Source organism: Grampus griseus (genome assembly GCF_964374135.1).
Source record: "Grampus griseus genome assembly, chromosome: 11".
Lineage (NCBI taxonomy): Eukaryota > Metazoa > Chordata > Mammalia > Artiodactyla > Delphinidae > Grampus > Grampus griseus.
The window spans coordinates 44,133,188-44,160,645 of NC_139005.1; the positions used below are offsets into that span (position 1 = coordinate 44,133,188).

Below are 27,458 nucleotides of genomic sequence, written 5' to 3' on the forward strand. Positions count from 1 at the left end.
TTCACCAATAGGGAGAGCGCAGATGGGCCGGGGCTGCTGCTTCCTGGAGACCGCAGGTGTAGAAGCAAGCGTCGCGCCGCGCCCCAAGCTGGACGGGCTTCCGAAGCTGGCAGGTAGGGTTACGGGAGACTGGGAAGCGGTACTAAGGAAAAATGGTGGGACGTGAAAGTGGGGTGCGGGGTGGAGCGGCGGCGAACGACAGACCGAGAGAGGGGCGAAGACGACAGCCCTGAGGGGAGCCGACGAAGGAGAGAGGGAGCCTGGGGGAGCAAGGGGCGGATTCAGCACTAGGGTTTAGGGAATTTTAGGTAGAGGGCGGGCCAGAGCTGCTTCCTAACCAGGCGTCATCAACTTTAGGGCGAGCACGATTTTAAAACGGCCAAGTTCCGACGATCAGAGCCGCCCTGGAGTCGGGACTAGGGCTCCATCTCTCGAGACGCTCAGCTCACGTCCCTTCCTAGTTCACATTCTTGGAGCACCCCACGCTTGAGAGGAAGAATTAGGATGCTGCCTGCTTACATGCCAAGATGACACAGGAGGGGCAAGCCCCAGAGGAAAAGGTGGGGTTAGAATAGATTAGAAAAGGTAGCTTTATTCCCTCAACCTTCCTTAGTGGTTCCTTGATTGTTTCCCATGACCCTCTTCTGGAATTTTGGGTGTACCTAATGTCTTCATGGTTCCTTATTAACTTCTTCAGGATGGTAAAATGACATACATCTGGTTCCCTTGCTCCTTGAAGCGCGCCAAGCCTATGCTTACTCCTTCAAGTTACAGTTGAAGTGTAAGGATCAGAAGAAAGATTACTGTAATATGTCTCTAAGATGTAGAGAGGACTCTTCTTGCCTTCTAAGTTTTTTTCCCCAAGGCTTCAGTTTTTCCTTTGTGCATGATGGGGAAGTTCTCTCATTCCCAATAGAGTCCGGGGGATTTGGGCTATTCAGGGTACAACTTCGAAGAACAAACTCAAAGAGGGGTTGAGAAGAAATTAAGCTGGACTCCTGCCTGATCCCCCGCTGTGGTAGGATGAATGTCGGGGTGGCACACAGCGAAGTGAACCCCAACACTCGAGTGATGAATAGCCGGGGCATCTGGCTGGCCTACATCATCTTGGTAGGACTGCTGCATGTGGTCCTACTCAGCATCCCCTTCTTCAGCATTCCTGTTGTCTGGACCCTGACCAACGTCATCCATAACTTGGTGAGCACTAAACCATGACCTTTTACCCACCCCAGGCTTTTCCCAACCAAAAACAAAATAAAATCACCAATTATTTGGGGGTTTGTCTTCCTTTTGGGATCTTAGCATACTTCTTGGGCTGAAGGACTGCTTTCTGCCCCCCTCACACTACCCACTTCCCTCCTCCCAGGCTATGTATGTCTTCCTACATACGGTGAAAGGGACACCCTTTGAGACCCCTGACCAAGGAAAGGCTCGGCTACTGACACACTGGGAACAGATGGACTATGGGCTCCAATTTACCTCTTCCCGAAAATTCCTCAGCATCTCTCCCATTGTACTGTGAGTCCAGGGGGAGATACGGGAGATCCTTCAAAAGCCAGGTACAAAGGTCCACAGGGAATCTAAAAAAGCAGACTTCTACTCACTTAGACCCTGTGAAGATATGATATACTAGGTCTAAATCTAGAGAGAACAGTAAAAAGTAGAAGACAGTAATCAAGCATTACTTGCTGCCTCCTTGGTGGTAGGGGAATGGAGATGGGACTGAGAAAAGACAAAACACCAAGTAAAAGAAATTATTTTACACTTCCAAAAGAAGTGAATAAATAAAGGCAGAACTGATGTGAATCTGTAAGAACTAACTGAGAAGTGGAAGCAGAAAGGATTCTAACAGTCATGCAGGCTGAAACTGCTTCAGCTGTCATTTGCCACCTGTCATTAACAATAAAAAAAAAAAACTAATTTATAAATCTCCAGTTAAAGGTGCTATCCGATTATCTCCCCAACCCCAAAGTAAATGCTGTTAATATAGCTGGAATATTTTCAGATATCCTAGGACTGCATGCAGTAAAACTGGTCATTTAAAATTGAAGAGAAAGTTGCTGGAAAGGCCTGAATATGGATAGGGAAGGCCAACTTCATTCAACCTATTTCTTCTCTCCCCAGCTACCTCCTGGCCAGCTTCTACACCAAGTATGATGCTGCTCATTTCCTCATCAACACAGCCTCACTGCTGAGTGTACTGCTGCCCAAGCTGCCCCAATTCCATGGGGTCCGTCTCTTTGGCATCAATAAATACTGAGGGATGGGGCTGGGGACGTTGGAACAAAGGGCTGTAACATCCCTCCTTTTTCTATACTGTCTTCTATATCTTGAAAGCCTGAGAACTATGTTTCCCAAACTCCCAGTGGAAACTCAACTTTCCCAAATTTTCATTGGAAAATGGGGTTCCCTGGGCCCAGCCCTGCTAGGAGCAGGTTTCTTTGACTGAGGAAATACAAGTGAGGTAAGGGGCAAATCACTCTCCACAGCAGGAAGCCATGTTGGGGCAGCTTTTTGGTTGATTAAGTTTTTCCATATCATCCACTCCCACCACCTTCCATCCAGCTCTGTTTTACTGTGTATTTTCCTTATAATAAAGATAAGTATTTTCAGATATGGCTACAGTGTGGTCAGCAGGAAGGGTAGGGAGATGTATTCATAAGGCTGGGGAAGAAAGATGCAATAATGACTTACAGAACTACAAAATTTCTCTAAGGTTTTTTTGTCCCCTCTCCCTTGGTCCAGTAGGAGGTGCCCTTCACTCTCAGCTAACACTTAGGAGGGAAAAGATTCTCAAATGAAAAAAAAAGGGCTCCAGCTATATGGGCAAAGAAGAGAGGGAAGATACAGGTTGCCAGTTATGTATTTATAGAAAGATAATCCCCTGGCTTTAAATAGATATATACATACAAATATGAACAAACTTAAAAAAATACAAACCCTTGGATCATAAGGGGGCTGCCGGGAGCCCCTCTATCCTTCCCCCTCACCCAAGGGCAGAGAGCGTGATTCTATTTTTTAAAAATTATTAGTTTTGGCCATCCCTGCAGCAATAAGCACGAAGTTGGGTGATTACCCACAAGGTGAGAGTTCCCACTCTCTGAACTCTATGTATCTCCTATAATTAGGGTTACATGCTTTCTCGTTCTGTCATTTTACTAGTATATTGGGGCAAAGGAGGGGGCTCCCTCCTGAAATGGGTCAAGAAATAATACAGACACGTTTAAAAAGAGGGGGGAAAGTGTCATCTGCTGTAGAAGCAAAAGACAAGACAAAGGCATACAGATCCCAGGGAATTACCCAGTTCCCACACTACTATGGGAGATATCGTCCAGCCCAGGTCCAGGCCCTAGGTTCTTTGTTCTAGCCACCCCCTATTTCTTTGGTATTGTCAGAAGACAAGATTCAGTTCCTGGGTGCTGGTGGAGGAGGGAGAGTGGTTCCAGGGCTTCCTATAAGTACTGAGTGAACAATTTGAGCTTAAAATTTTCCCTTTTTTAAATATTTAAAAATAAACAAATCAAACTCCATCCTGTGCTGTACACAGCCCTTTTGACTCCCTGACATTGATTTGAGGAAAGAGGGGGGGTGTCAACGTTGGAAAGGCCTCCTCACTTTCTTCCGCCGCTTCGGTTTGGCTTCTCCCTTGGGTACTGTGCTGTTGGGCTTGGAGGCTGCAGTGGCCCCAGGGCCCGGCTGAGGAGCTGCAAAGAAGTTCCCGTTGGACATCTGGCCTGGGGGTACTTGAAAGATCCGGCTCAAGAAATCCTGAAGGTCAGCAGGAGGGGCATCTGGGGTAGCTCTGACAGGAAAACAGAAGACATGATGAAGCAAGAGATACTGGAGTCAAATGGTTACCTATGTTACCTATTTATACCTATTTTAAAGATATACCGAGTCAGTTCCCAAACTCCTTATAGGGTGAGACACCTACATGTCCTAAACAGCATGTCATGAAACCATGTTCAGAACTAGAATAGTGGATAGATTATTGAGAGGAATACCACCTACCTCTGCCGCCCACTGGTGCCTGGCATCCGTGAACCAAATGAGATGTGATAGGGGACTCTGTGGGTATCTGGGGAGATTCCCACACGCTGGCATCCAGCCCACTCTGCAAGCATGAGAGATAATTAGCCAAAATATCACAGTTTTGGCTGTGATATCACAGATGGGCTGGATATATGAGCCCATACTTCCAGAGGACAGAAGTATACCTGTGATGTCATACACCTTTCCATCCATCAGCGCAAAGTAGGTGATCTTGAGGCCCAACATGCTTGACTCTGCCCAAAAGTCTCCTTCCTCAGCAGGATGCAGTCTATTACACTCAGCACAGTATCTGGCACTCTTAGGTTCCCGATCCATTTCAAACCTCCTGCAATCCAACAAAAGGGCAGTTCCTTAAATAATCTATCAAGCTTACCTAGAGCATTGCTGTAGTCTCCATTACTGACATCTCATCATTACTGACAAATATGGTTACTGACTCAGTTGTTACAAATGCCTATGTACACCCTGCCCTCAACCTTCTATCTTAAAGCTAGAACTATTATCTTTTCTTCTTGCTAATTCAAATCCTCAGTCTCTTAACAATATAGCAAAAGTAGAAACCTCAGGGTCTTGTTACTTACCATCTGGATCCCACAACTACTGACAATACAAGGAAGGTTTTTAGCTACCCAATCCCTAAACTGTGGCTGTCCCACTCCTGTCCTATTTAAGTCATACCTATGCTTTCCCTGGCATCGGCTGCACATCATAGTATTCATTGCTTCTTTGAGGTCGTCCTGCAGCTTGGACAGAAACTCATTCACTGACCGGCTCAGCTCATTCTCTGCCATTCGCTTCCTGAGAGAAAAAAGGCTTTGTAAGTCAGAGAGTATTGAGTGAGGGACAAAGGGAGACAGATCTATTGGCTTCTTGAGGCCCCTGGCCAGCTAGACAAGCCACCTCAGTTCTCTCTGCCTCAGAGAGCCTCCATCCACAAGTCCAATGATCTCTGCTATTGAAGATTATTCATTTACCCCACCTGACAATTTCCTAGCTCCAACTTACATCTCATATTCCTTCCGTCTTTCAGAGTTGCTGACAATGTCCCAAGCTGCCCGCAAAACCTTGAAGGCCTCCTCAGCCCGAGGATGATTATTTTTGTCAGGATGAACCTACCAAAACACAGATTTCATCACATATCCATTCCAACCCTCTCCCCATTTTGGGTCAAAATAACCTCATATCAAAGGGTTCTCCTTCGGGGTCTTCCCTGGTGGCGCAGTGGTTGAGAGTCCGCCTGCCAATGCAGGGGACATGGGTTCATGACCCGGTCCGGGAAGATCCCACATGCCGCGGAGTGGCTAGTCCCATGCGCCATGGCCACTGAGCCTGTGCATCCGGAGCCTGTGCTCCGCAACGGGAGAGGCCACAACAGTGAGAGGCCCGCGTAACGCAAAAAAAAAAAAAAAGCGTTCTCCTTCACCATCTTTTTGAAGAGTCAGTATAGCTTAATGGTTAATTGCTGTGGCTCTGCAGACAGATCTGGGTTTAAGTCCCACCTCTGTCACTTATTAGCTGTATGACGTAGAATATTTTATCTATCATGGATTGTTGGGAGTATTAAATGAGAAAACACATGAAGCATATGGCACAGAATCTGGCACTATGGCGATCTGCCGTCCCAGTGTGCCTGGGATTGTCCCAGTTTTAGCACTGAAATTTCATGTCTCAGGAAACCTTTCAATCCCAGGCAAGCAGGGATGGTTGGTTTAGTATGTGTGTGACTACCTGGCACACACGTACTAAACCCTCATCTTTTAACTTTACTGTCAGTCATAAAGTTAAGAGTTCCAACATACTCAAACTCTATTTTCTAACTAGGAAATTCTCATATATACTCAAAACTTCCTACAGTAGTTTGCCTTTCTGTCCCAGGAGTGAAATATTGATAACATACCACGATCCTCACAGGCTTTTTATCCACTTTTCAGCCGTTTCTCCAAGACAGATAATATCCTCACTTTCTACAGCTTCCTGATTGTTCCCATCCACATACACCAAAAACAGAGATAAAGCTAGTCTCTTGACTGAGGCCAAATAAACAGAATGCTATTAAATCTCTCACATTCCCAAACTTATAGAATGTGGGTAATGGTCAATTTAGGGCCTATTAAAGGCAGTGAGAGGTTGTATAAAAGAAGCCCACAGGGACTCGCCTGGTGGTCCAGTGGTTAAGACTCTGCGTTTTCAATGCAAGGGGCATGGGTTCAATCGCTGGTCGGGGAACTAAGATGCCACATGCTATGTGGCACGGCCAAAAAAAGAAGCCCACGGATACTGTGGCCCAGAACAAGAGGGAGAACTTTGGATAGTAGGGCAGGTCTACTGAGGATCAGGGAACTTTACTACAGCTCTATTTCAAGAAAGTAAGTTGAAAATGAGAATTTTTGAATGATACTCCCCAAGAGAGGATGTCTGCTAAAAGACATAAAGGTGAGAAAAGAACTCTACCATTAGTAACAATTTGAGTGTGAACACTGTTCCCCACTCTCAGAATATCCCAGGCCATCCACTAAGGGGCATACATTTCCCACCAAACTATTGATAATTTAGTCCTCTGGTAAGTTACAGGCCTGGTACTTTATTGTGCCTTGAATGGTTAATGGAAACTTTGGTTGCCCATTCCCCTTTAGTGTCATGCAACCATTGAGATAATTTACACACTGTGATATTTTACCAGTCAAGTTCCATACACTCAAATAGGCCTCCAATGCAATTTACACACACTACTTACATTCATAATAGCTTTACTTGTATAGAAATGGCATATCTAAAAATAGCATCTGAATAACTACTTCTTTTCTTTTTTTAAGATGTTGGGGGTAGGAGTTTATTAATTAATTAATTTATTTTTGCTGTGTTGGGTCTTCATTTCTATGCAAGGGCTTTCCCTAGTTGTGGCCAGCGGGGGCCACTCTTCATCGCGGTGCACGGGCCTCTCACTATCGTGGCCTCTCCTGTTGCGGAGCACAGGCTCCAGACGCGCAGGCTCAGTAGCTGTGGCTTACGGGCCCAGTCGCTCCATGGCATGTGGGATCCTCCTGGACCAGGGCTCGAACCCTTGTCCCCTGTACCGGCAGGCAGATTCCCAACCACTGCGCCACCAGGGAAGTCCCTGAATAGCTACTTCTAAAAGCAATTTGATTGCATGCTTGTATTAAACCACTTCCCTTGAGCATGATACGTCACAACTCCCACCTATACCCGCTTACCAGTAAAAGCAACCATATTTTCATGTATGACCTGAAAATGTATGTACATGCCTCTCCAAGATTTATGTCCCATTCTCCTTTCCTTTCCCACTCTGGGTTGTTGGTCTTGAAACAGCTGTTTTCTCTCACCTGGTCCTGGAATAATCACTCATGTACTCCCTGAACGTTCCCACACTAGTCCACACTTGCCTCACTGCGACAGACAGTTGGATTTCCCTGTATTCAAAAAACCCTCATTTGTTTAGGAGAGAAGAACTGCCAGGCTTTCTGACTAGGTCTCTTCTCCACGCTACTCAGGATTTCACCTGGTTATTCCAGATGAGTGAGTCCAACACTGTCTAATACACCAGGTTCGTTGATTTTCATTAAGAAAAAGAATCTCATGACAAAAAACTTTAAGGGAAAGTCAGATCCCATAGTAAAGGGGGGGAAAGTCTTTATGACTCTTTCCTAAGAATTAAAGATGCTCTTCGTCTTCAAGTTGACTTTCTACTCTGCCTTCCCTTTATTCCACTCTCCCAAAAATTGTAATAGAAAATAAAATATGGGAACAAAGAACTGGAAACAGAGGGGAAGGGTACTCACCATCACTGCCAGCTGCCTATAGGCCTTCTTCAGTTCAACATCTGATGCCGTGGCTTCAACCCCCAGCACATGAAAAGGGTTTAGCTCATCCTCAGGAACCCCAGCCATGGTCAACAGTCGAGCCACTTCCTCTTCAGGCTGGCAGTAGCGACCACTAGCTACAGGTGCATTCCCCTGCCTACTGGTCCTCTGCTTGACCCAAGGCAACTCCAGCCAACCCCACTGAACTATTCTTACCAGCTGCTGCCACGGCCTGCTCTCTCTCAGCAGAATCAGGCACCGCTGCCAGGTGGGAGAAGCTAGCCAAGAGAAGAGCCAGGTGGCTTTACCCCTCCAACCTAACCGGTCACTCAGTCCTACCAGAAACCGCCAGCCCAACTGTAGACAGCCCAACAAAAGGGCCAGAGCCAGGAGCAGCAAAGCACCCAGTAGCCTAAGAAAACGGGTGAACAGCCCTGCCCCATAGCAAAACCCTTGGCTCAGAAACTGGAACATCACCTGGGCCCTGCCCCCCAGCCGCCCTGCCCAGACTCCAACCCAGACCCAAAAAAGGTCCAGATCACTGCCTTTCAGCTGCCTGCATGCATAGATGAGATGGCCACAAGTTTCCACGTACTCCCCCACTAATACCAGCAGTTCGATCAGCCACCAGAAGCCTGCCTGTCCAAGCTGACACAGTTCCTCTGCTCCCCACAATCCCAGTCCTCTGCGCTTATCTGCCTGACTCCGTTTCCGACCCAGCCGATGTCGACCAGGGGATCTGGGATCTCTGCGTCCACCCTCCCGAGTATCCTCCTTGGCTGGAACGCGATGCCGTTGTCTCCGGGGTGCAGGTTTCTTTCCACTGGGCACACGTGAAAAATCACTGGGAAACTTAAGAGGTTCCTCCTCATCATATTCCTCTTCCAACTCTTCATCTTCCCCCAAAGCTGGAGAGGTACAATGGTGGCAAAAGTTGCTAGAAGAGCTGTCTCCTCCCTCAGAGTAAGGCCCTTCAGGGATTCCAGGGGTTCCCTGGCAGTTACAAGCAGGTGGAATGGAAAGAAAAGAAGGGTTCCCATCTTCCTGGTAGCCAGCCTCATTCTCTCTTGAAAGTTCCTGGTCCACTCCTGACTCTTCTGAAGATGCCTCACTCTGATCAGGGTCCTCTCCATCCCTAGGGGGTCCTGGACCCCTTGGAGGGCCATGGCTTGGATCTGACCAGTGGGCTGGATTTGGGGGCTGTGTGTACTTAGGACTAGAGTGCTCTGTGAGGCAGCGGGTACCATTAGGAGCAGGCCCAGCTGAGTCCCTGAGTCCTGAGAATGAAAGTATTTCAGGGTCCACAGAGGGTCCTAAAGTCCTGAGGGAGGCACCACCACTGTGGTGGGCTCCACACAACCCTCCTTCTCCGGGGTGCTTCTGGGCCATGACCCCAGGGCTTCCTGAGGATTTTAGGTCACAGCCATCATGGTAAGTTCTGATGCCTGTAACAAAGGTATCAAGGTGGGGATGATCAAGGATAGGATCAAGAGAGAGGTTACATAATCTTAAATTGGGGAGATATATTTAACGGACCCACCTCCCTTGTTTTCCCGAGTTCTTTTGGGCATTCATTACCCCAGCAATAAAGCCAATACTACATTAACGACAACCCTGCTCCCTCCCCCCTCCTCCAAATCCCCTTATTTTTTTCTTTCCCCAGAAAGCTATAATGCTGAATCAGGGAAAAAAAGAGGTACCACAAAGGGTGTGGTCCTGGGGTCACTCTTGGGAAAAAAGGAAAGACGACCGGAAAGGGGGCCGCAGACTGCCAGAAAAGGGTGGGGACCGTGCGGTCTTTAAGGAAAATCTGGGGGCGGAGCTTGTGGTTGCCCCTGACAGAGAAAACCGTGAACCCTCGGGCTGGGTAGAGGGGACCAAGGTAACGTACAGAAGAGCGGCGGTAACTCCTCCCCCTCGAGCAGCTGGGCCGAGGGCCAGGGGGAGCTACAAGAGCAGCTCCCCCGGCTCCGCCTCCCGTTCACTCTCTGCTTCCGCCTTCCGTCCCCGCCGCGGCCGCCGACCTGGGGCTACTTCCACCTCCGGGGTCACCGGGGAAGACACGGGAAGGAAAAGTAAAAACGGTTGGCGGAGGCGCGAGCCAGTGCTGCAAGCGCGGAGTCGAACCAGTGGGGGCGGTCCTGAGGAAGCACTGGCCCCGCCCCTTAAAGGGCTCTCTGCTGCCGCCCTCCGCGTGCTGAAGTGGGATCCCCGAAGGTTGCGCCACAGGAAGCGAAGCAAGTGGGCGCTGCAGCAGTGCCTGCGGACTCGGGGCAGATTCTCAAGTTCCTCTGGCTGTATTCTTGGGCTTGTGCCGAGACCGGGAGATAGAGGAAAGCCACCGAGCCAGTCTTTTTCCCTTGCAGTCAAAACCAGGGAGCGTAGGGGAGCCACCGCACTGATCCCTTGCTGTAATGAGGACAGAGGCCCTTTTGTATCATGCAGGGGTGGAGCGGAGGGGAGGACGCCCCGGGCCTGGCCCCGCCCTGGCCCTCCTACGCTGCCCCTTTCTTCCCACCAACCCTCGCTCCCCACCCCCCGCCACCGCGCCTGACCCAGCTGGCGAACTGCCCCGTATAACTGCAGCTCCCACGGCCCGGATCCGCGCCTCTGGGTGCAGCTCTCAGTCCCCGTCACGAAGCGGGACCGGAGGACTGAGAGCGTGGCTCCACTGGGCTTAGGACCCGAGCGGAGTGCCAAAAAACACTGCACTCATCTGCATGCTGCTTTGCATCTCGTTTGCATACCAAGCTGTTCAGTCGACGTTGACAAGCGCCCCCGCCCCCACTCAGACCCGGCTTGGGTACCCTCTCTGTCGGTCCCCTCCTCTGCACACGCCTCTCCGTTAGTCCCCCTTCCAGACCCCGTCTTTGCTCCGCAAGTTTTTCTACCCATGAACCCCTCGTCGGCGCCCCCAGACCAGTAAGAGCACCTTCCCGGGGTCCCCGATCCCGACCACCAAGTTCTCCAGAAGACAATACTCCAATTCTCTGGGAAGTGGAAGAAACCAAGCCGGAGTAGGGGGGCGCTGGGACACCAGCAGGGGTTTTGAAAGCTTCTGGTTGTTGAGTCAGCGCCTAAGTATTCAGAGACCTTTCCCCAAACCTCTTGTGGCTCCCCCAACACCGTTCCCTGCTATGGAAGGGGGTCTCTGATCCCAGCCTAGAGCCGTAGGCAAACTGGGTCCCCCCACACACAGGGAAAAGAGTTGGAGGGTCCCGCCCCGTGATGTCACCCCCCCACCCTGTCCCCTTCCTCCACCCCCACCCCCACCCCGCCCCCAAGCTGGTTGCTTTTAGCTCACGGGGCTTGGGCTACGACTTGCAAGAGTTTAGGGGGCAACGAACAGAGTGGCCCTACGGGTACCCACGCCCGACAGCCGCCTGAACGCCTAGGACTCCAGGCAGGGATGCAGCTGGGGGTCTAGGGAAGCACATCTACCCCCTCCTCTCCTCAGCCCTGACAGGGTGGTGAGTAGTTAACACCCCCTCCCAAACCTCTCCTTGTTTAGAGTCCCCAGACTTCCAAGCGGATTGGGGAGAGAAACCCCAGGGATTGCCCAAGCCAACTCTCCTGCTTGTTAAGACCTTGATGTCCAAAAGAAGACAGCTGAAGGGAAGTGCCTGCACCCACCCTACCCCACTCCCATAGTGCCCCCACTGCCAGCCCCTCCTCCTTGGTGTTCTCCTTTCAGGAACTGAGATCATATCCCACTGGCAGCCCTGACACCCCAGGGGAAAGGGGGAGGTAGGAAAAGTCCCACCAGTGTCCTGAGGGGAGGAGCAAAATACTACCAGGATGTGAGATGTTGTCTGTGGGCAAGGTGCCTGCTTAGTCCGTGGGGGATCGTGGGAGTTGGACTGTGGCTGAACGCCCCTTCCCCCAATAACTCCTCCACCTGAAGCCAAGGCTTCAAAACCCTGATAAAGTGTGGCTTTCTGTCTCTACTTGATTTCTTGCCTCAAACTCTTGGTGTCTGATTTTTCCCCCTCTTCCTTCTCTTGGGTTGGAGCAATTGTCGGGAGACCCCCACCATGATTCATTCTCTCCCCTTCCTTCTCCTTCTCCCCCCTCTATTAAGTCCATTCTTCCCAGTTCAGTGTGATAATTTTGAGTCCCAGCTGCAGATGGGGCAAGCTTTCTTTTCGGCTGGAACAAGCTGCTGAGTCTTTAGCCTCCAGTCTCACTAGTACCCCTGGGCCCCTCCCTCCACAGACCGAGGACTTCCTACTGCTCCCACCCCACCCTGAAAAGCCAGGGGACAAAGACTCATTACCTTTATAAGATTTGAAGTCCTACTTAATGTCCTTGTTTCAGAGGGTGATAAAGAGACAGCTGGCTCCCCTTAACCCGGTCCTGTAGGTTTCTTCAGTTACCCCAGCAGGGCTAAGCTCCGTCCTGAAATTGGCCTTTCTTTAAAAGAAATAGAGGTACAGAGTCCTCAAGATTCATGGGCACCTGAGTTCCTGCCCCCTACCCCCTTGCAGGTTTCCCAGCCCCCTCAAGACATTCATGGATGGATGAGAGGAGCTGACACTGACCTCCCTCTCTGTGACCACCTTCTCTTCGGCCATGGAGGAAGCCTTGCTGCCCCTGGCCATGACCTCTGACCCCAGGCCCTTTAATCAACAACTCCCAGAGCCTCCAGACCCAAGATGTGTCTTGGAACCCCAGGACAATCCTGAATTGGCACCCGCCCTGGTGTGTGCTCTTTGCTGCTGCTTTGGAATCATCTACTGCTGCTTCGGTGAGGGCAGGGCCAGGGTTCTGGGGGGCAGCTGCCCAAGACCGTCACCCTCAAGGATGATGCCAACTTTCTCCTTTGCTCCTGAGCCACTTCTCCTCCTCTGTCGGGGGATGCTACCTTCAGTGTGGCTGGTCTGCTCTTGCCAGCTCTTTTTCATCCCCCATGCCCACACCCTCCAGCTCTGAGCCTTGCCTCCTACCTCAGGATTCCATTCCCAAATTACCCTCTATGCTTAAGGCTTCTTCACCCTTCCCCAATAATCTGAACCAGCCTGTGCCGATTTCTTCCCGTCTACCATCCCTGGAAGGACGAAACCTTGTTTCTGTACTTATTCCCCTCAATGCATCCGTCTTACCGTCTTACCTGCTGATTTGCTCTCCCATCCCCTCTCAGTTCCTGAAAAGTCCCTACCCTCCCTAGATGATCCCTTTCTGCCCTTCGCCTTGAGGTCCCTGTGTGTGCTGCTCCTGCCTTCTGCTCCTCTGGTCAGCCATTCCTCTCCCTCCTGATTCATCAGAGCCATCCCTGGAGACCTCTTTCTGCCTCTCAGTGCCTCCTGCCTCCCTTCCCAGGCTACCGCTGCTTCAAGGCAGTGATGTTTCTCTCCGGCCTGCTATCAGGAGCCCTGGTGATCTTCCTGCTGTGCCACAAGGAGCGTGTGCTAGAGACACAGCTGAGCCTGGAGGTGAGCGCGGGCATTGCGCTAGGCATCGGACTCCTCTGCGGCCTAGTCACCATGCTGGTTCGCAGTGTCGGTCTCTTCCTGACTGGTCTCCTGCTAGGCCTAACCCTGGGCGCCGGGGTCCTGCTGGGCACTGAGCCCATCTACCAACCACCTTCAGCCTGGGTGCCGGCCGGGGGGCTGGTGGGGCTGGCACTGCTGGGAGCCCTGCTCACACTTCGGTGGCCACGTCCATTCACAGTTCTGGGCACAGCCCTGCTGGGTGCTGCGGTGCTGGTGGCCTGTGCTGACTACTTCCTGGAGGGGCTGGCACTGGGCAGTCGGCTGGGCCAGCGCTTGCAGGCACTTCCAGCCTTGCCTCCTCTCTGCTGGTATAGCTGGGTCTTGCTGGGGACCTGGCCAGCCCTGGGGGCCCTTGGGGCCCTGGCCCAGTGGAAGCTCATGGATGAGGAACGTGGAGGCCACACCAATGGTGAGTTACTGCCATGGTACAGAAAGCAGCCAACCTGTGCCTTCTCTTGTCCCTGGTTCCCAGACTTGAGGAGGGGAAGGGGGAAAATCCACTTGAGGCAAAAGGCAGAGGTGTCTAAGGTGAATGGGGCAGGGCTTTGAAGACAGAGTTGGAGGAGCCAAAGTTCTGGGTAAGAATGAGAAGAGTCATTGTCGGGGGAGGGGGGTGCAGGGAAGAGTTACTGGGGACTGATATGGAAGAAAAGGAAGGTGTCAGGGAAGTCCAGAAGGAAAGGGTAGGAGGATTACAAAGAAAACTTTCTTTAGAATAACTGGAGGGGGAATGAGATTTGAGAGAGACGTAACAGGGACACTGAATGGGTTTCTCTAGAGTATGAGTGTATTTGGGGGTGGGTTTCAGAGTCTAAAGAGGCCTCCCTGAGTCTGTATTGCCCCCTCCCAAGCAGTGGTCTTGAGCCACCAGCGAAGGCATCTCCAACTCCTTCGGATCCGTCAGCAAGAGGCTAAGTGGCACCGGACCTCCCCTGGGGTGGGGCTCTGTGAGGGCAGCTACCGGCGCCCGCTCCACCCCAGCGCCCGGAGCCCTGCTGACAGTCTGGCTCCAGTGAGTGGAGGGGTAGGGGGTGCTCAGGGGCATGGGAGAGAGGGCACATGGGGATGCTCAGGGTGGAGGGGGGCTCTGACCCAGGCCCTTTCTTCTGCCCTCTCTGCCCTGTGCCCCTCCAGAGCTATCTCCAGAGCCTTCGAGAGCGCCAGCTGGGACCAGGCACCCAGGCCACAGCTCCCCACACTGTCCTGGACCTGGATTCTGACTGTGGTTCCACTGTACCCCTCACCACACCTTCTGGTTCCACCCGGACCTGAGCCTAAACCTCCACTGATGCCCTCACCCCTAGCAAGGGCCTGGGAACACTAGGTGGGCAGGGCCTGGGCCCACAGGATCCAACACAAACTTCCCCACCTCTTGGGGATGGAATCTGTGCTCCAACCCAGAGCAGCCCTGTAGGGATATGTTTTAGGTACAGATAGAGAAGAATCTTGTAGGGAAGGGAGACGAATGGAAATATGAGTACATACCTCTGTCCAATAATAGAGGTGCTCTGGTCCCTAAAGTAACTGACTCCCTAATTCCCTCCAAACCAAACCAAGGAGGACCGTTACCCAGATAGCCTTCTATATACCCGCCTCAGTTTGCCTCACAATGGTAAAATAAGGGGTTTCGTTTTTGTAGGACCTAAAGAAAATCGGGAAGCCTCCTAAAGCACTTGATAGCTTTTTGATGGGGAGAAGGGCAACAGAGGAGCTTAAGGGTCCCTAATCCCCAGGTTCCTCATTAGGGGGCAGTTGGGTTCCTGGTTAGCCTTTCCCTCTGGACCCCGTAGGCTCAAGCCCCCTTCTCCTACCTCAGTTGGGGGTACTGTCCTCCATGGTGCTTCCCTTTCCCTTCTTCTTAATGTGGGGAAGACCACAGGGCAGTGCCTGGCTCAGCACCCCCCTTCTCCCAAAGCTGGCTTCTTGCTCCAAGGAGAGAGCATTGGCCCACATGCCAGAGTCTTGCCCTTTTGCCCAAAGGAGCCTGGTCTTCAGGGCTGCGTGGAAGACAAGTGCCTTCTCTGCCTCTCATCATAGGTGACACTAATCTCCTTAACCAGAACATTGTCCCAGCCACTAACCCATTCTAACTCTCCACTACCCCTGATTCTCCTGCCCAAAGTCTGTACCCTGGTTCCCCAGACAGCATGAAGGAAGATATGTCCCTGCCCCGGGGAAGCAGGGTTATGATGGGAGGGAGGAAGAACACGGGAGCATGTGAATAAAATGGCATTGAACATTGAATCAGGGAGTCCAGCCTCTACTGTTGCTGCTCTTTTCTTTCTTTGCACCCCAGAACAAAGGGTTAGCCATACTGACAAGTCCTCTGTCCCTTAAAGATCTGATGAGGGTACCTTTATCAGACTGGACTACCGTAGGAGCTGCACACGCACAGCCAGAGGAAGAGTTGTTCACTGCTCTCTCATGAAGTTAACCTTTATCAAGCACAAATGCTCCAGGCACTTCACATATAGTATTTCATTTAATGCAACAACCCTGCAGGATTGGTATTAACCTTATTTTGCAGACGGGAAATCCAAGGCTTAACGAGGTTAATTAACTTGCCCAAAGTCATAAGCAAGTAAATGTGATTCTCAAGGATTACAAAGCCGTTGCTCATTTTACTGGCTGTGCTGTTTTCTTGCACTTTATCTAGGAAGAACAGGACCCAGGCTTTCCCAGTTGTGGCCTCCTGTCAGCTAAAGGCCTAATGGCTGCCTTTCCTCTACCAATGTCCTCCAGAGAGTAGACGGGGAAGAAATGGATGGATTTGGGGGCTGAGTTAGAGAGTCACTGCCCAGGAGGGAAAGAATACAGGGGAGTGGTGGCTGGGGCTGGGACATTTAGAGGCGTGAGGTCCATGGTTCATGCTCGTGCTGCAGCAGACGTTTGATTGAGGTCTTAGATCTCTGGGAGGGTGATGTTGCCACGGAATAAAAGGGTGGTGGAGGCTGTGACTGAGGGGGTAATGTCCAAGATCGTATCTCTGGCTGAGTGGTCAGTGTTCAAAGTGATGTGATATCTATGGCCAAGGAAGTGGTATCCAAGGTTGTTCCTGTGGCTGAGGAAGTGGTGTCCCCATCTGATGGGGTGGTGTCTGGGGTCTGGGGACCACAGTGCATCCAGTTGTGGGCGATATCTCTGGGATAGCCTTTCTCTACTCGAAGCTGTCGATTGAGGCTCCAGTACTGTTTTCCCTTAAAGAAGTAGACGCGGCCATCCCGCCAACTCATGGCACCTGAGGGCTGGTCTGGCACTCCTGTAAACAACCGCTTGGTTGGTTTGGGGTAGCGGCTGAAATCAGTTTGGGCCAGCTCGTCCCACTGCCAGTAACGGGAACCCTAGGTGTGGGGCAGACAGGGAGAAAAGGAGGATGAGAAGAGAGCTTAGGGACCCCCCAGAGGTCTACCCTCAGCCCACAGCAGCTGCAGAACTCCCTTCAAGAGCAAGTCTGCTTCTCCGTGTGAGGTAGCCCGCCCCTCCTAAGAAGGGATTTGCCCTTGCTTTGAACTTCATACCTTAAAGAGGAACACCTTTTTGTTGAGAGGCCAATAGAGAGCAGCATCCAGGTTGGGTTCTACCCTATTCAGCTTCTTAGGGAAGCCAGGAGACATCTTGAAATTAACGTAGCGCCACACCTTGTCTCCTGAGAGCATGTAAGGAAAGAACAAGACACCTCTGTCGCCAGGTGATAGCTTTCAGTTCCTCCATTCCACTGTCTCAGAAACTTCTCATCCCTCCCTCCTTTTATGGATTCTCTGATTATAGGCCCTCCTCAGGTAACACACTGTAAACTAGTCCCCTCACCCTTAAAGAAGTGAATCCATTGCGTCCGAGGAGAGTAGACAGCAGCATCCAGGTTTCCTGGGAGCCCCTCCCAAAGGGCAGACACTTGGAACAAGGGACCCAGCCCTGAATCTGTCACGGTCCACACGTAGTTTCCCTTGAAAGCGTAGGTCTTCCCTCGGGGCCCTGAGAGCATAAGCGTGTCAACAAGTCAAAAAGACAGGGGTCGGGCTTCCCTGGTGGCGCAGTGGTTGAGAGTCCACCTGCCGATGCAGGGTACGCGGGTTCGTGCCCCGGTCCAGGAGGATCCCACATGCCGCGGAGCGGCTGGGCCCGTGAGCCATGGCCTCTGAGCCTGCGCATCCGGAGCCTGTGCTCCGCAGCGGGAGAGGCCACAGCAGTGAGAGGCCCGCGTAAAGCAAAAAAAAAAAAAAAAAAAAAAAAAAAAAGAAAGGCAGAGGTCAAATAAAGACTTGTGGGTATCTCAGGCAGACTAATCATTTGCTGTCCTCTCACAGGCTGATTTCTCAAAAATTCATTCAACTTTAATTCAGAGAGAAGATTAAGGGCAGAGAAGGAGGACCCAGTGTTCAGCCTCTCCTTTATTGTTCACAGCAAATCAGCCCTGGCCCAACAAAACAAAACAAAAGCCCTGCAGGTAGCTGCTCCCCCTTGGGGACCTCCCCTCCTCCCCCGGGTGGCTTCCAAGTTGTACTTCCATGTGGGTATAACACCCTCTCTAATAGACATTCCAGTTAAGACTGTTTTCTCCATCCTGCTGTATTTCCAGATATTTTTAGTGGCCCTCATAGGGTGGCAGCAGAGGTAAATTCCAGCCTGGCCCACCTTTAATTTGGTTCTGAATCCTCCCTCCCCATACCACATGCCTCCTTCCATGGCCACCAACCCCTGTCTGGTGGTAAACTGCCATTGCTCACGCCGAGGTCCAATGTCACTCCCATGTCAAGGTCAGCAGGCCACCCCACTGCCTGCCTACAGCCTAGAGGAGAAGGGTCTTACCCAGCATCATGGCGTCCAGTTCACCACTGCAGGGGTCTGGCATGGGACTGGGTTCTGTGGGCACTTGGGGTACAGTGGGGAGCTCCGTCTCTTCTTCCTCATCCTCTGTCTCTGGGCTTTTCTTGCCTGCAAGGTAACATAATCCTGCTCAGGGAGAGAAGGCACTGGCCTCCCCACTCTTCTACTGTAAGTTCAGCTCAGAGGTCCCATAGAGAGGAAAAGGGAAACCTAGAGAGCTTTCCTTGGTGGGAGGAAAGATCATATTGATATCAGCAGGAGACATGTTTTTAGTTTTGAGAGGCACTAGAAAGGGAGAAGGGGGTTTGCTGGAATGTTCATTCTTCATCCCCTAGAACAGGTATGAGGGGAGAGAGCTCTGGCAGAAAGATTAGACCTGGAAGTGTCAGAAAAACAGCTCTTGGGAGTTCCCTAGTGGCCTAGTGGTTAGGATTCCGGGCTTCCACTGCAGCGGCCTCGTGGCCTGGGTTCAATCCCTGGTTGGGGAACTGAGATCCCACAAGCCATGTGGCAAGGCCAAAAAAAAAAGGAAAGAAAAACAGCTCCTGAAAATGAAGAAGGCCAAGTAACTGGGCAGGAGGAAGAGAAAGAAGCCAAGCCATTTCCCTCCATGAAGATTAGACCTGTCTCTTCATGCCTGAAGAGATACTGGTCAGACTGACCTTCACGATCACTAGGGGAAAGGACTGACCATAGAGAGCCTGGATCCCAGCCACATCATCCGGGTGCAGCTTGAAGTGGGGCCGGTAGCCAGCATAGACAGGGGCCATGAGGGCCTGGGTGTATCGGGAGTGCCCAAGCCCCAGGGCGTGGCCCAGTTCGTGGGCTGCAATGATGCGCAGGTTCACCCCCCGGTAGGTCTCTTCAGTCCAGAGCTCATCTTCATCAAAGTGCACACTGCCCAGCTCTGGGATGTCGGCATGGGCCAGGACCCGCCCTGGACAAAGGCAAAGGTAGACAGGAAGGAGGTCAGAGTCTCCTAGGGTGGAGCATCCCCTGCCTGTTATAAACTCCAATTACTCCATTCCCTTAAAATTCCCCCATGTATATTCACTGTCTCTTGGATACCTCTCACTCCGTTCAGATTCCGCTGTCATCACTCCGTTCTCTCAGGGATGCCCATCACTCTGTCCCTTTACCTCCCAGCCACTCTGTCATCTCTGGCCCTGTCCTCTTTGAGGTATGCCTTGAGCAGAGGAACTTAAACCAACAAAGAAGGCATAAGCTTCAAAGAAGAGGCTTGGTAAGGCCCCAGGGAGGTGACATGCTGCTCCCCAAGGGAATATTAGAAGGTGGTTAGAGAGTGTAGGGTACAGTTGAGCATGGGGGTGGCCTGACATTAAGGTTCCAGAGTCACTGACTCAAGGGGACAGAGGTCTGTGAAGTGAGAGTTGAGAGCTGGTGCCTACCAGGCCCATCAAAGGTACTGGAGCAGTATGGGCTTTGGCGGCCATGGAAGGAGAGGCGGATATCAGCCCAGCCAGCCTTCACCTCCCGGAAGGTCAAGGGAGCCACATTGTTCCAGTACTGGAAGGCTTGAAGCAGGGCTGCCCGGGCTGTGTAGGATGGGAGGGTGGAGGGCAGGTTCAAGATGCGGAAGGTCAGGTGCTTCTTTCTCCAGCGGCCTGGTTAATTGGACCAGAAAATAGATTAGAAGCACAGATACTTTTGCCAGCTCCGAAGAGTTCCCCTGAGTCTGGGCACTCCCTTAGCAAAGCTGTGAAACAACCCCTCCAGGCAAGTGATGATCAGTTAATAACCAGGTGACCATCCATTCAACACTGAGCTCATCCAGGCTGTCTCAGTGCCACCTGTGCTCCACAGCCATGCCAACCCCTCCTCTCCCTCCCTTTCCCAGGCTCAGCCCTCACCCAGCAGCAGGTATTTAAAGGTCTTCTGGTTGAAGGGGTCCTCCAGACCACAACGGGGCTGCCTCATACGGGCCCTCGTGGCGTCATCTAGCTGACCTGAGACTGGCAGCTCAGATGCTTCCTGAAAAGCTCTAGAAAGAGGGAGAGGGATGGATCCAGCAGGGAAGGGGCATCTGGAATGACTGAGAACTGGGGATAGCTCTTTGGCCCCCTGCTGCCCAAGGTGGTGGCTGAGAATGGCCCAAAAGCTCTGAAGCTGATGGGATCACTCCAGGATCCAGTCCTCATAATTGGGACTTCCTGTTCTGCATAAAGGAAATACTCCAGCTTCACCTCCTGTGTTCATGCTCTTATTTGGGTAAAGTGCCATCTGGCGTTGCCTTCTTCCTCTACTGCAATTTCTAACCTCCTTCTGATCTAGGTAAGTGTCCTGCCTCCTGCTCTGGAGACTCTCCCACCACTGCTGCCACCTGAGGGCCTGTCCTCCCTTTGCTTTCTCCCCTCCTGGCTGGACCCGTCCCTCCCAGCCCAGCCTGCTCTGGGGCAATTTCATCCATCAGGCGCCGCAGGTACTGTGACTTTTCAAGGGCCTGGGAACATATCTGAGAGCAGAAAGAAAAATGACCCATTAGATCCAAAATATGAAAACTTCAAAATAGAAATAAATAAATCCCATATTAAATGTTTACGAAAGGCAACATCATGTCAACAACTCAGCTCCAACTCAACTCACAGTTTTACATATAAATTATACTTCATGTGGAATGTGACCAAATAATAGTATTTTGGATATAACATGGCATGGAGCCTCCAAAGAAGTGCTTAGGGCCTAGGAAGATCCAATGACTGTGCCCTCATCTTTGAATCCCCATCTCACCCCAGGCCCCACCACCCATTCCCTAGATCCCCAGCGTGGACCTGGGTTAAGCAGAGGTGGGCCTGGGGACTGAAAGGGTTTAGAAGAGAGAAAGGAGACCTTGTGACCTTGACCCTGAAGGCATGCACCTTATGACCTCTCACCTCAGAGCTTCTATGATATCTTCTGGCCTGAAGTCATCAGGTCCTTCTAGAGGCTTCTGTAGGTACCCGTATTGCAACAAGTAATCCTATGATGAGGGTAGGGGTCAGCAGAATAAAAGGAGGTTAGTCTCTGGGTGAAGCTCTAAGTGACCTAACAGCCCATAAGGACAGGAGGGGACAGACGTGGAAGGACTAAAGGAGAGGCACGTTAGGGGAGGAAAAAGGGGAAGGAGTGGAGATGGGTAGGGGTGGATCATGGAATAGAGGAAGGAAGGGAAAGGAAGGCAGTTGTAGGTCAGAAGGGAGGCTTGGATGGGACCATGGAGCAGTTCCTCCATCCCTCCCCCAGCCTGGGTCTGACCTTCCCAGGGCACTCACCACTGCTGCCTCCCTCTCTCCAGGCCCCAGGGCCCAGCACGAGACTGTCATGGGGAGTAGGAAGCCCAGCCACAGCCGCTGCCAGTTCATGGTCCCACCAGGCAAGAGCTCCAGAGGCTGTTTGTGCCCTCTGCCCTGAGATTTCTGGGAGCCTGGGGGAGCAGGGCTAGGTGGGGGTCTCTTCCCTTCAGTTCTTTTCACTCTCTAGTCTCTGGTCCTCTTCATAAAACTTCAGAGGAGGGCAATTGGGGGGAGCGTCAGTAGGAGGTGACTCAGCCCAGAGATGTGTTGCAATTCACCATTAACCTCTGCCCTGCCAGAGAGCGGAAGTCAAGAAGAGCCTCCAACCCTATCCCCCAGGGTCCTCTGCTGGAGACCGAAAGACTTTCCATATTGTCCTGTGGGTGGGTATCCTGGCAGGATCAGAGGCAGAATATCTGCAAAGACTAGGGATAGGGACCATGGCCATCCTCTGAAGCTGGACATTCCTGTGCCCCAGTGACCCTTGGGTAGCAAACCCCTCGTCTGCAACCTTCATGTCTCCCTGTCTGCTCTAGGATAGGAAAAATAATAATAAAACTAAGAGGTAGGAAGCAAGTTGCTTAGGTGCTTGGGTTTCAGGTGAAGGAATGAAGGATGAGATCTCAGTTTCTTTGCATCCAAAACCAAGTTGGGAATTCAGATGCTCTTGAAACCTGCTTGTGTCTGCTTTAATAAAAAGTCATCATTTCGGGCTTCCCTGGTGGCGCAGTGGTTGAGAGTCCGCCTGCTGATGCAGGGGACACAGGTTCGTGCCCCGGTCCGGGAAGATCCCACGTGCCGCAGAGCGGCTGGGCCCGTGAGCCATGGCCACTGAGCCTGTGCGTCCGGAGTCTGTGCTCCGCAACAGGAGAGGCCACAGCAGTGAGAGGCCTGCGTACCGCAAAAAAAAAAAAAAAAAAAAGTCATCATTTCAAGCATTTAATGTACCTGGAATGTGTGGGTTGCGGGGAGGGATAACAAGGATACAAGGAAATAAAGGGCCAGAGCCTGCCTGCAGGGACATTACAGATAGGGTGAGACCAACACAAGCACCTGAAATGAGGGGAACCAGAGTGCCAGGCAGGGGGTGCCCCAGCCTGAGGGCCATGGGGCTGTGGGAAGGCTCGCAGAGGAGGCAGGCTTTGAGCTGGGCTGTGAAGGCTGGCTATGAGTTGGATGGAGTAAAAGAGTCCTGAGGAACAGGGACAGTGCAGGTCTTGAGCAAAAGTGCAGAGGGGAAAAAAGCCAGCTGTACCCAGTGAGAGGTTCTGAGGCTGTGCTTCGTTCCTACCCCAGGCTAGGTCAGTGCTTCGGGTGCTGCTTAATATGTCTGTCAAATGAATGACCAGGCTGGGAGAGTGGCTGGGAGCCAGAGTTTAGAGACGGTCTTGAATACTATGTAAGAAAGAAAAGAAAACCTTACAGTTAAAGAACTACTTTGTGTTAGGTGATTCATATATTATCTCATTTAATTCTCACTATCCTCCTATGAGGGAGGAATTATTCTTTTTTTAATTAATTAATTTATTTATTTATGGCTGTGTTGGGTCTTCGTTGCTGCACATGGGCTTTCTCTAGTTGTGGTGAGTGGGGGCTGCTCTTTGTTGCAGTGCATGGGCTTCTCATTGTGGTGGCTTCTCTTGTTGTGGAGCATGGGCTCTAGGAGCACGGGCTTCAGTAGTTGTGGCACATGGGCTCAGTAGTTGTGGCTCGGGGGCTCTAGAGCGCAGGCTCAGTAGTTGTGGCGCACGGGCTTAGTTGCTCCGCGGCACGTGGGATCTTCCCGGACCAGGGCTTGAACCCGTGCCCCCTGCATTGGCAGGCAGAGTCTTAACCACTGCACCACCAGGGCAGTCCCTCTGGCCATTTTTTAAAGAGAGGAAATGGAGATTCAGAGAGGGAAACTTGACTAAGGACATGGAACTCCTAACTGGCCTGGCATATATTCAAATCCCTCTGCCAACTCCTAACCCGCACTCTTTCCATGCACCAAGCTGACTCTTAGAGCTTTGTTCTCTAAGTGGTTAGGAGCCACTGAAGTTTCCACCATCACCTGTGCATCACACAACACTTACATACCATTCAAATGCACAGGGAAGTAGGGATAGGAATGGGGGAAGGGGTTACTGAACTCATGTTTTCAGTGGGACCCCAGTTCTGAGCCCTTCCCCACATCCCAGGCTGCAAGGCTGGCAGGCCACAGGGGAACCCTTCACACCCCAGGATGGAGGCGGGGGATCCTCCTGACTCATATCGTTGCCCTCAATGATGCTGGTCCTCTTGACCCACTCAGCACGCAACTGAGTAATAAAGTGACTAAGTCCCAAATGGCCAGTGACAGGCAAGCAAGGACATAGCCTCTGACTGATGAGTAACAGAGGCCGTGACTGAGGCCATGATCAAGGCTGCTGCCCCCAGGAAACGAGGAAGCTTGGGAACCAGCTCCATTCAGCCCCCTGCAGGGCTTTTCTCAGCCCTGCCCTTCTCTTCCTCTTTCCACCCCTCCATCCCTCAATCCCTCTTCTTTTGAGAAGAGGACATGGGCCAATTGAAAATTATATATTTTTTTCTGATTAAAGTCTTCTCTATTTTTTTTCTTTTTTAAAAATTTTTATTTTATTTACTTTTGGCTGTGTTGGGTCCTCGTGGCTGCACGTGGGCTTTCTCTAGTTGTGGCGAGCAGGGGCTACTCTTTGTTGCGATGCACGGGCTTCTCATTGTGGTGGCTTCTCTTGTTGTGGAGCACGGGCTCTAGGTGCGCGGGCTCAGTAGTTGTGGCTTGCAGGCTCTAGAGCACAGGCTCAGTTGTTGTGGCGCACGGGCTTAGTTGCTCCGTGGCATGTGGGATCTTCCTGGACCAGGGATTGAACCTGTGTCCCCTGCATTGGCAGGCAGATTCTTATCCACTGCACCACCAGGGAAGCCTTCTATTTCTTTTTTTTCTGAATAAGATATCCATTGCTCATTATAGTAAATTTGGAAACTACCAAAATAAGCAAGGAAGAGAATGAAAACCACCAGTAAATTCTACCCAGAAGAAAACCACTAGTAATATTTTGATGCATTTACTTGGAACTGTCAGTGGCTCAGAGTTCAGCTCCAGCTCTGCCAGCCCAGCCTCAGCCCCTGGATGGAGACTGTGGGTGGGATGAGACAGAAAGTGAAAGGAAGTAGTGAGCATAGTGGGGGAGGGACAGGAGCTGAGAAGGGTGTGGGGAAAGGGAAAGGAGTAAAGTAAGATGAATGTGATAGCAGATTACTCCCTCCCCTTGGGCACCTCATATAGCAACAACAACAACAAAAAAAAGCGGGGGTGGGGGAATAATGCTTAGGAGTGTATGTTAGTACGTTAGTGAGAGAGATAATGGTTATTATAAAAGGTAAAGGGTGGGCTCTCACGCTGGCCTCGGAGCCACATTCTAGACACTAAGGAGCCAGGGAAAGAACAGAGTGAAACAGTAAAATTTGCCAAATAGTTTATCTCATTTAACTCTCGACAACAGCCCTGTGGGCTGGTATTATCACCTTCTATGGAAAAGGAGACTGAGTCTCTAACAGGTTACTTTGGGTCACACAGCTAGGAAGAAGCAGCAGAGCCTCAGGCCCAAGCTATGATCTTCGCAGTCTCCCAAGAGTTTCCACAGGCCCCCAAACAAACCCCTTAGAGCCAGGAACTGCAAGCTGGGCATGTGTGCAAGACTGCGTGACTAACTGTTCCCATAACGGCATAATGACCTCCATTTCCGCCAGTCCCCACCCCCTGAGCCGAGCTGACCCAGCTCTTTTTCCCTCTGAATTTGTCATCTCTCACTGGGGGACATATGTAAATGTGTGCGAAGGGTTAGGACATGCGGTCTGCCTGCCCCAGACAACTTGAGTCTGAGAGAAATAACTCCTGGGTTCTTTGGCGGGCTTGCTCCCATCCTGCAAACTGCTTTCCCTCTCTGCCCACAGATTGTGGGAGAAGAGTTTGTATAGAAATATTTTTAATTAAAATATTTTAAACTGTAGCGGCAGGAAGTAGGTAAGATTCTGAGAGTATTTTCTCATGTTCAGGAGCTATGGGGCTGTGGGTGAAGGGCAAAGGTTGGCAGAGGTCTCTAAGCCCAGGAGAAGCCAATCTCCGAATCATCACCCGCCCCCCTCTGACAGCATCCTCACCCTAACGGGGTGACCTGGAGGGCTGGACATTCTGGTGTATAAAGAGCAAGTCTGGGGTCTGAAACTGGAAACTGGAGGTGAGAAAAACGTAGGGTGTAACCAAGTTAGGGCTGGCCTAGATACTGCTCTTGATCTAGAGAAACGTGGGAGAAATATAGTGTCAGCCTCTGGCCTGTTTTCCCCTCAGGGCCCTGAGGGGGTCAGGAGAGAGGGCAGTTTGCCTGGCTGAATGGGATTGAGTTCTCACCAAGTTGTTATCTTGGAAACCTCTGTTTTTAAGAGGACCCCTCCCCCAAAAAACACACACACTCCTTTAATTAGTTATGAGTTCCTAGAAGCCAGATGGGAAGCGATGGCCAGGACTGTGCACAGCTGGATCTGGTTACTAACCGGGAAGTGGGAGGGGCTTGGGGATGGCTCAGGCCTGGGCCAGCATATTCTGTTCCCAGGATACCCCACACTTCCTCAACCCCCATTACAAACACTTTCTGGCATTCCCTCCCACCCGCACAGGCACTAGCCTAAACTGGCTCGGTTGAGAGGACATCAGACTCAAATCCCTGAGCTCTTAGGTTCCTGTCAAGTGTTGGGGAGACCAAGGTCTGCTCCCCTTCTCCAATCCACATACAAAGGTGTTATCCCACAGGACTCCCCTGGAGATGCTGGAGGCTTCTGCTGGTGGTCCCATTACCCAGCACAGTGCCAAAGGGCTGCATGAGAGGATAAATTCTAGCATCTGAAATAAGGAAGGGAGTAGAGGAATGAGTGTAAGTGTTCTTTCGGCATCTGGGATGATAAGGAAATGATGGTAACACAAAGGATTTTTCCTCCTTCTGGGAATGGCAGCCTTTTCCTTAACAAAACCCAAACTGATCTTTATTGATTTTCCCAAGTGAAGTGGGATGTTGGGGAGCAATTTGGCCTTCTGTCCTCACTCTGTGACCCCAGGTCTGCCGCAATGTTTGGGGACTGTCATGGGCCTGGAAAAGCCACATTTGGCTCCCTTTGGTGTTGGCAAAAGTGTTTGATAGGGGGTTAGCCAGGGAAGGAGTTCAACACTGACTTCCCCTTTTGAAGAAGGTAGTAACTAGATGTGGGATGGAGACCTTGGGAAAGACACAAGTTTCTCTGTTTTCTGTCAGGGCAGCAACTGCGGAGGAGAGGGATGTTGGGGTGAGAAGGCTGCCCTTGACCTGGGTGGAGGGGGTATGTAGGGAGACAGTTCTCTTCTGCATCCCCTGTTTTGCCCCTAACTTACTTCAGAAAAATAGTGGGTATTCACCAGTGTAGTTTTGTTTTTGCTCTGTAGTGAACTCATTAGTTTGACAATGGGGGAAGCATTGACACATTACAAGTATATCCTGCACAGAGTGAGGACGAAAGAGCTCAAGGACTTAAAAGTGACAGAGACACCATATTCCAGCCTGAGTTGGAGCTGCTTTGGCATAGGGAGCACCACTCCTCAGCTGTGAAGGAAGTTTCTGAAAAGGGAAATGGGAAAAGATAGCTGAGAAAGAAGACCATTGATCCTAAGGAAGACTGTATTCTCAGATTTTTTTTTTATACAGAAGCTATTCCTACAAATGTGCGCTTGCCTGTTACCCAGTTTTGTAAGACCCCTAGTGTGTGTGTGTGTGTGCACATGTGTGTTATCACAGGAGTGATGCTTCTATGTTATAAAAAATTGGGATGATACATAACTATCTGCCTACTTTCAAAAAGGAAGCCAGATTTTGATGGGAAGGAAGCACACTGGGAGGAAAAATCAGAGAGATCTTTGAAAACCAAAAGCTGGAACAGGTGGAAAACTATCCAGTTGA

General features: G+C 51.1%; 4 protein-coding genes across 7 annotated transcripts; 2 read left to right on the plus strand and 2 right to left on the minus strand.

The window, feature by feature from the left end:
- The first annotated feature begins 23 nt into the window (after positions 1 to 23).
- ORMDL2 (ORMDL sphingolipid biosynthesis regulator 2) lies at positions 24 to 2,612 on the plus strand. 3 transcript variants are annotated; one of them, XM_082665343.1, is made up of 4 exons: positions 24 to 113; positions 1,023 to 1,197; positions 1,367 to 1,518; positions 2,125 to 2,612. In XM_082665343.1, the coding sequence occupies exons 2-4, from the start codon at positions 1,024 to 1,026 to the stop codon at positions 2,258 to 2,260; spliced, it is 462 nt and encodes a 153-aa protein (XP_082521469.1). In that variant the 5' UTR covers positions 24 to 113; position 1,023; the 3' UTR covers positions 2,261 to 2,612. The 3 variants fall into 3 exon arrangements, with proteins under 3 accessions (XP_082521469.1, XP_082521467.1, XP_082521468.1); XM_082665341.1 differs by having other exon boundaries at positions 36 to 113; positions 358 to 1,197; XM_082665342.1 differs by having other exon boundaries at positions 88 to 113; positions 698 to 1,197.
- A 120-nt stretch (positions 2,613 to 2,732) lies between these two features.
- On the minus strand, positions 2,733 to 10,817 carry DNAJC14 (DnaJ heat shock protein family (Hsp40) member C14). The gene is made up of 8 exons (XM_082665340.1): positions 10,804 to 10,817; positions 9,763 to 10,280; positions 7,851 to 9,316; positions 5,059 to 5,165; positions 4,732 to 4,851; positions 4,218 to 4,378; positions 4,012 to 4,114; positions 2,733 to 3,802 (listed from the first exon to the last, which is right to left on the minus strand). The coding sequence occupies exons 3-8, from the start codon at positions 9,258 to 9,260 to the stop codon at positions 3,592 to 3,594; spliced, it is 2,112 nt and encodes a 703-aa protein (XP_082521466.1). The 5' UTR covers positions 9,261 to 9,316; positions 9,763 to 10,280; positions 10,804 to 10,817; the 3' UTR covers positions 2,733 to 3,591.
- Positions 10,818 to 11,178: 361 nt separating this feature from the next.
- Positions 11,179 to 15,590, plus strand: LOC309830348 (transmembrane protein 198-like). 2 transcript variants are annotated; one of them, XM_082666834.1, is made up of 5 exons: positions 11,179 to 11,341; positions 12,359 to 12,618; positions 13,191 to 13,772; positions 14,218 to 14,375; positions 14,498 to 15,590. In XM_082666834.1, the coding sequence occupies exons 2-5, from the start codon at positions 12,444 to 12,446 to the stop codon at positions 14,633 to 14,635; spliced, it is 1,053 nt and encodes a 350-aa protein (XP_082522960.1). In that variant the 5' UTR covers positions 11,179 to 11,341; positions 12,359 to 12,443; the 3' UTR covers positions 14,636 to 15,590. The 2 variants fall into 2 exon arrangements, with proteins under 2 accessions (XP_082522960.1, XP_082522959.1); XM_082666833.1 differs by lacking the exon at positions 12,359 to 12,618.
- Positions 15,591 to 15,892: 302 nt separating this feature from the next.
- MMP19 (matrix metallopeptidase 19) lies at positions 15,893 to 21,558 on the minus strand. Its single transcript, XM_082666939.1, has 9 exons — positions 21,457 to 21,558; positions 21,079 to 21,164; positions 20,059 to 20,189; positions 19,597 to 19,812; positions 18,879 to 19,124; positions 18,170 to 18,295; positions 17,171 to 17,335; positions 16,882 to 17,009; positions 15,893 to 16,704 (listed from the first exon to the last, which is right to left on the minus strand). The coding sequence occupies exons 1-9, from the start codon at positions 21,544 to 21,546 to the stop codon at positions 16,369 to 16,371; spliced, it is 1,524 nt and encodes a 507-aa protein (XP_082523065.1). The 5' UTR covers positions 21,547 to 21,558; the 3' UTR covers positions 15,893 to 16,368.
- Positions 21,559 to 27,458: the final 5,900 nt, after the last annotated feature.

Bases quoted from the DNA above. Each gene is read 5' to 3' on its own strand.
- DNAJC14 (XM_082665340.1), bottom strand. From the start codon at position 9,260: ATGGCCCAGAAGCACCCCGGAGAAGGAGGGTTGTGTGGAGCCCACCAC. The intron at 4,852-5,058 runs GTAAGTTGGAGC...TTTTTCTCTCAG, and splicing joins AGACGGAAGGAATATGAGAT to GAAGCGAATGGCAGAGAATG. The intron at 4,379-4,731 runs GTATGACTTAAA...GTTGGATTGCAG, and splicing joins CGATGCCAGGGAAAGCATAG to GAGGTTTGAAATGGATCGGG.
- LOC309830348 (XM_082666834.1), top strand. From the start codon at position 12,444: ATGGAGGAAGCCTTGCTGCCCCTGGCCATGACCTCTGACCCCAGGCCC. The intron at 12,619-13,190 runs GTGAGGGCAGGG...CTCCCTTCCCAG, and splicing joins AATCATCTACTGCTGCTTCG to GCTACCGCTGCTTCAAGGCA. The intron at 13,773-14,217 runs GTGAGTTACTGC...CCTCCCAAGCAG, and splicing joins ACGTGGAGGCCACACCAATG to TGGTCTTGAGCCACCAGCGA.
- ORMDL2 (XM_082665343.1), top strand. From the start codon at position 1,024: ATGAATGTCGGGGTGGCACACAGCGAAGTGAACCCCAACACTCGAGTG. The intron at 1,198-1,366 runs GTGAGCACTAAA...CCCTCCTCCCAG, and splicing joins CCAACGTCATCCATAACTTG to GCTATGTATGTCTTCCTACA. The intron at 1,519-2,124 runs GTGAGTCCAGGG...TTCTCTCCCCAG, and splicing joins AGCATCTCTCCCATTGTACT to CTACCTCCTGGCCAGCTTCT.
- MMP19 (XM_082666939.1), bottom strand. From the start codon at position 21,546: ATGAACTGGCAGCGGCTGTGGCTGGGCTTCCTACTCCCCATGACAGTC. The intron at 19,813-20,058 runs GTGAGGGCTGAG...CCAATTAACCAG, and splicing joins CTTTAAATACCTGCTGCTGG to GCCGCTGGAGAAAGAAGCAC. The intron at 16,705-16,881 runs GTATGAAGTTCA...CCCCACACCTAG, and splicing joins AAAAGGTGTTCCTCTTTAAG to GGTTCCCGTTACTGGCAGTG.